Source organism: Neoarius graeffei, chromosome 11 (assembly GCF_027579695.1).
Source record: "Neoarius graeffei isolate fNeoGra1 chromosome 11, fNeoGra1.pri, whole genome shotgun sequence".
Classification (NCBI taxonomy): Eukaryota; Metazoa; Chordata; class Actinopteri; order Siluriformes; family Ariidae; genus Neoarius; species Neoarius graeffei.
This window is the reverse complement of record NC_083579.1, coordinates 36404471-36408208: the sequence shown is the minus strand read 5'-3', so window position 1 is coordinate 36408208 and position 3738 is coordinate 36404471. Positions and strand designations below refer to the sequence as shown.

At 45.3% G+C, this 3738-nt stretch overlaps 1 protein-coding gene across 1 annotated transcript in view; it reads left to right on the top strand.

Moving 5' to 3' along the window:
* Positions 1-1498: 1498 nt before the first annotated feature.
* Positions 1499-3738, top strand: part of LOC132893645 (tigger transposable element-derived protein 4-like) — a 2803-nt gene continuing 563 nt past the window's right edge. Inside the window, exons 1-2 of the mRNA XM_060932791.1 lie at positions 1499-2607; positions 3650-3738. The exon at positions 3650-3738 is cut by the window's right edge and continues 110 nt beyond it. Of these exons, the coding sequence (XP_060788774.1) occupies positions 1499-2607; positions 3650-3738 (1198 nt within the window). The remainder of the gene's footprint in view (positions 2608-3649) is intronic.

The following is a 3738-nucleotide window of genomic DNA, read 5'->3' as shown; positions in this document are numbered from 1 at the left end:
GACCAAAAAGGGGGTGAGACAGTTCCTGGGGCTGGCTGGCTATTATCGTAGGTTTATACCTAATTATTCGGACGTCACCAGTCCGCTGACTGATCTGACTAAAAAGGGGGCACCAGATCCGGTCCAGTGGATGGAGCAATGCCAGCGGGCTTTTTCTGAGGTAAAGGCTGCACTGTGTGGGGGGCCACTGTTATACTCCCCTGACTTTTCTCTCCCTTTTATATTGCAGACGGATGCGTCGGACAGAGGGCTGGGGGCTGTTTTGTCCCAGGAGGTGGAGGGGGAGGATCAGCCATTACTGTACATCAGCAGGAAGCTGTCAGTGCGTGAGGGGCGCTACAGCACCATAGAGAAGGAGTGCCTGGCCATCAAGTGGGCGGTCCTCGCCCTCCGTTACTACCTGCTGGGATGTCCTTTCACCCTCTGTTCTGACCACGCGCCCCTCCAGTGGCTCCACCGCATGAAGGATGCCAACGCTCGGATCACCCGTTGGTATCTTGCACTCCAACCCTTTAACTTCAAGGTGGTCCACAGGCCGGGGGCGCAGATGGTCGTGTCGGACTTCCTCTCCCGTCAAGGGGGGGGGAGTTGGCTGCGGGCCGGACGGCTGCCCGGCCTGAGTCGGGCAATGGGGGTATGTGGCAGTGGGGGTGTGGTCAAGCGTCGGTCTGTGACAGGAGGGCGGAGTCAGGGAAGGTAAGTGGCAGAATCACTACACCTGAGGTGAATTAACCTGTTTGTGTGTCTTCCCCAGTGACCACACCCTATTTAAGGAAGAGAGGGAGAGCAGAGCGGGCTCTCTCCTGAACCAGATGACTGATGTGTGTATATATGCGTGTGGCTGGGAGAGTGTTTTTGTGACTGTAAAGTGCAAATAAAGAGAGTTTTTGGAACTCAGTTCTGGCCTGCCGTACTTCTGTGCTCCACCCACCTGCTCTGACCTTTACAGTTGCATAGGTCGTAAGTCGACGACTACCTGTGTGTGTATATTATATATATATATATATATATATATATATATATATATATATATATATATATATACACACAGTAAACATCGCATACAACGGCCTCGGATAAACCAGATATTCGCCTACACCGTACTGATTCTCGTGGTCCCAGTCCCGTCTAACTATAACTCCTTTAAATTTCATCGCATATACCGGCCTTTATGTACCGGACAATCGCATATAACGTGTCAAAATCTCTGGTCCCAGTCTAGTGCATTTCCATTAAAATAGCCTCACATACAACAGACACCAATGTCGTTTCCCCCACGAAGAGTTTTTAACACACAATGCACAGCATGCTAAGTCTGGTTGCCAATCAGCGATATCGATCGAAGTGACGTCATGCAGCCTGTTTCCCCGACACCATCCAATCAGCACTCAGATAGTTTTGCCGCGCTTTTGTAGGAAAGTCCCCTTCCTTTTCCTGCACTGCCTGGTTTGGGAACACGTGTAAAACCATTTTGATTTTGAATGTTGGTTGGAACGGAATGGCGTCGAATAAGTGTAAGCAATGGACATACAAAGAGAAATACGATATTGTCAAGTTTGCCGAGAGTCATCCAGAATGGAAAAAAGTAGAACTAGCTGCCAAATTTGATATAAAAAAACAAACATTATCTGACATTCTGAGAAAGACAGTTGAGATCGTTTCTATTATTGAAAACCCTGATAAAGTGGCCAAGGATGCAGGCGGCATCAAGCGTGTTCGGAAAGTCAGTTACGAAGATGTGGATGTGGCACTTTTAGTGTGGTTCCGCCAAAAGGCAGCCTTGCCGAACATAAGAATTGATACAGAAATGCTTCGGCTGAAGGCTGAGTATTTTGCTCACCAGCTTGGACATGAGGATACCACCATATCTGGGGGCTGGGTCGATCGTTTCAAGAGAAGATGGGGCATTCGAAAGGTGCTTAAGTGTGGGGAAGCCGGTTCTGTGGATAAAGATGTTGTTACTGACTGGCAGACAAGGAAGTTAGCCGATATCTTGAAGCGTTACAAAGCAGAAGATATTTATAACGCCGATAAGACTGGTCTGTTTTATATGATGTTACCAGAGAATGCCCTGGGCTTTACAGGGGAAACAGTTCATGGGGGTAAGCAGAAAAAGACCAGGATTACCCTATTAGTTACCGCCAACATGGGTGGGTCAGACAAACTTCCGATGTTCGTTATCGGTAAGAGTCAGAAGCCACGAGCATTCAAAGGTTGCAGGCAGATACCCCTGGAATATACCGCAAACAAAAAGGCCTGGATGACCAGTCATTTGTTTGAAGAGTGGCTGAAGAAGCTTGATTCTCGTATGGTGCGTGGAAACAGGAAAATCTGCATGATTGTGGACAACTGTCTAGCTCATCCTGACGTTGACCTACAGAACATCGAGTTGGTTTTTCTGCCGCCGAATACGACAAGCGTTACCCAGCCCATGGATAGCGGGATCATCAAGAACCTGAAGTTCTACTATCGAAGGATTCTTGCTACAAGGAGGTTGGAGGCAGCAGAAAAGGATGAACAGTTCAAATGGGACCTCTTAGATGCATTGTTTGCAATAAAGACCTCATGGGCCAATGTCGAGACTAGTACGATCATCAATGTCTACAGGTAAGGTTAAGAGACAATTTTTCTAAGACTCAGGCAGAGTGTGATACACCATGTCTCAGATTTGCCTGAATTTTTTTCCGAGATAGGCAAATTGTCCCTAGTAAGGAAAATGAGGCGAATTGTCCCTAGTAAGGAAAATGACACTTTTGGCAGTCAGTACTGTACTTCCTTTGTCATTTTTGAAGGTTCTACAGGGGTTTCCATAAAAAAAATCACTTTTGAAAATTTGGTTTTCAAACGGAAGTATTTCATTGTGCCCTGAGTCCACCTCCATGATATTCATGGGAACATATCTATGAGGTCTAGGGTTTTGCTTGGTGGTGTTATTTTCGAAGTTGACACAGGGCGCATGACATAGGGGGCGCTGAAATTCATGACATTTGGCTGCTGACAGGCTTTTTCCATGAGTGATTGCGACAAATGTACTGAGTGAACCTCATTCTTTTATAGATATAAGGGTGCATACACCTCTCCACTACAAATTTGCATGATAATCAGGGAAGTCCATTTTTTCTGGAAACCCCTGTAGAATCCCCCAAAATGACGAAGGGGGTGCTGAGTGCTAGAAATGTGATTTTGTCCACCTGGCACCATGCGTCTACCCATAAAAAAAGTTTGGGCAAAATCTAAGTCATGGTGTATCAAGGCTAATGGTTAAGTTATGACTTAGAAAAACTGTCTCTTAATGCGCTTAGAAGGTAGTGTAAGTTAGCATCAGTGGCGGCAATAGCTCTAGCATCTATACAATCTTTCTGAAACCACTGCGCGCCAGGTTTGAATTTTGTAAATGTTAGGAGTGACAATTTCATTTTGTTGGTTTAATAAAAGTACCATTTTTAATATCTAATGTTTTTTAAAAAACTTCCGCCCCAGCATAACAGTCATCCTAAAAAGTATTCAGACGCAAAATGACTAAGCCACAAAATACACGGATCATAGTTCGAGTGCACAGATTATTTTAGCATGTTTAGCCTTAAGATAAAAAGGTTTAATCTGCAAACTGTTACAATGAATTATAATATTTATTTCCGATTCATTTCAGGAAGGTGGGCTTTATCTCTACTTACGAAGATGAACAACCCCGAGAAGTAGAAATGGTCGAACCAACTGATGCCACGGACACTGACCAAC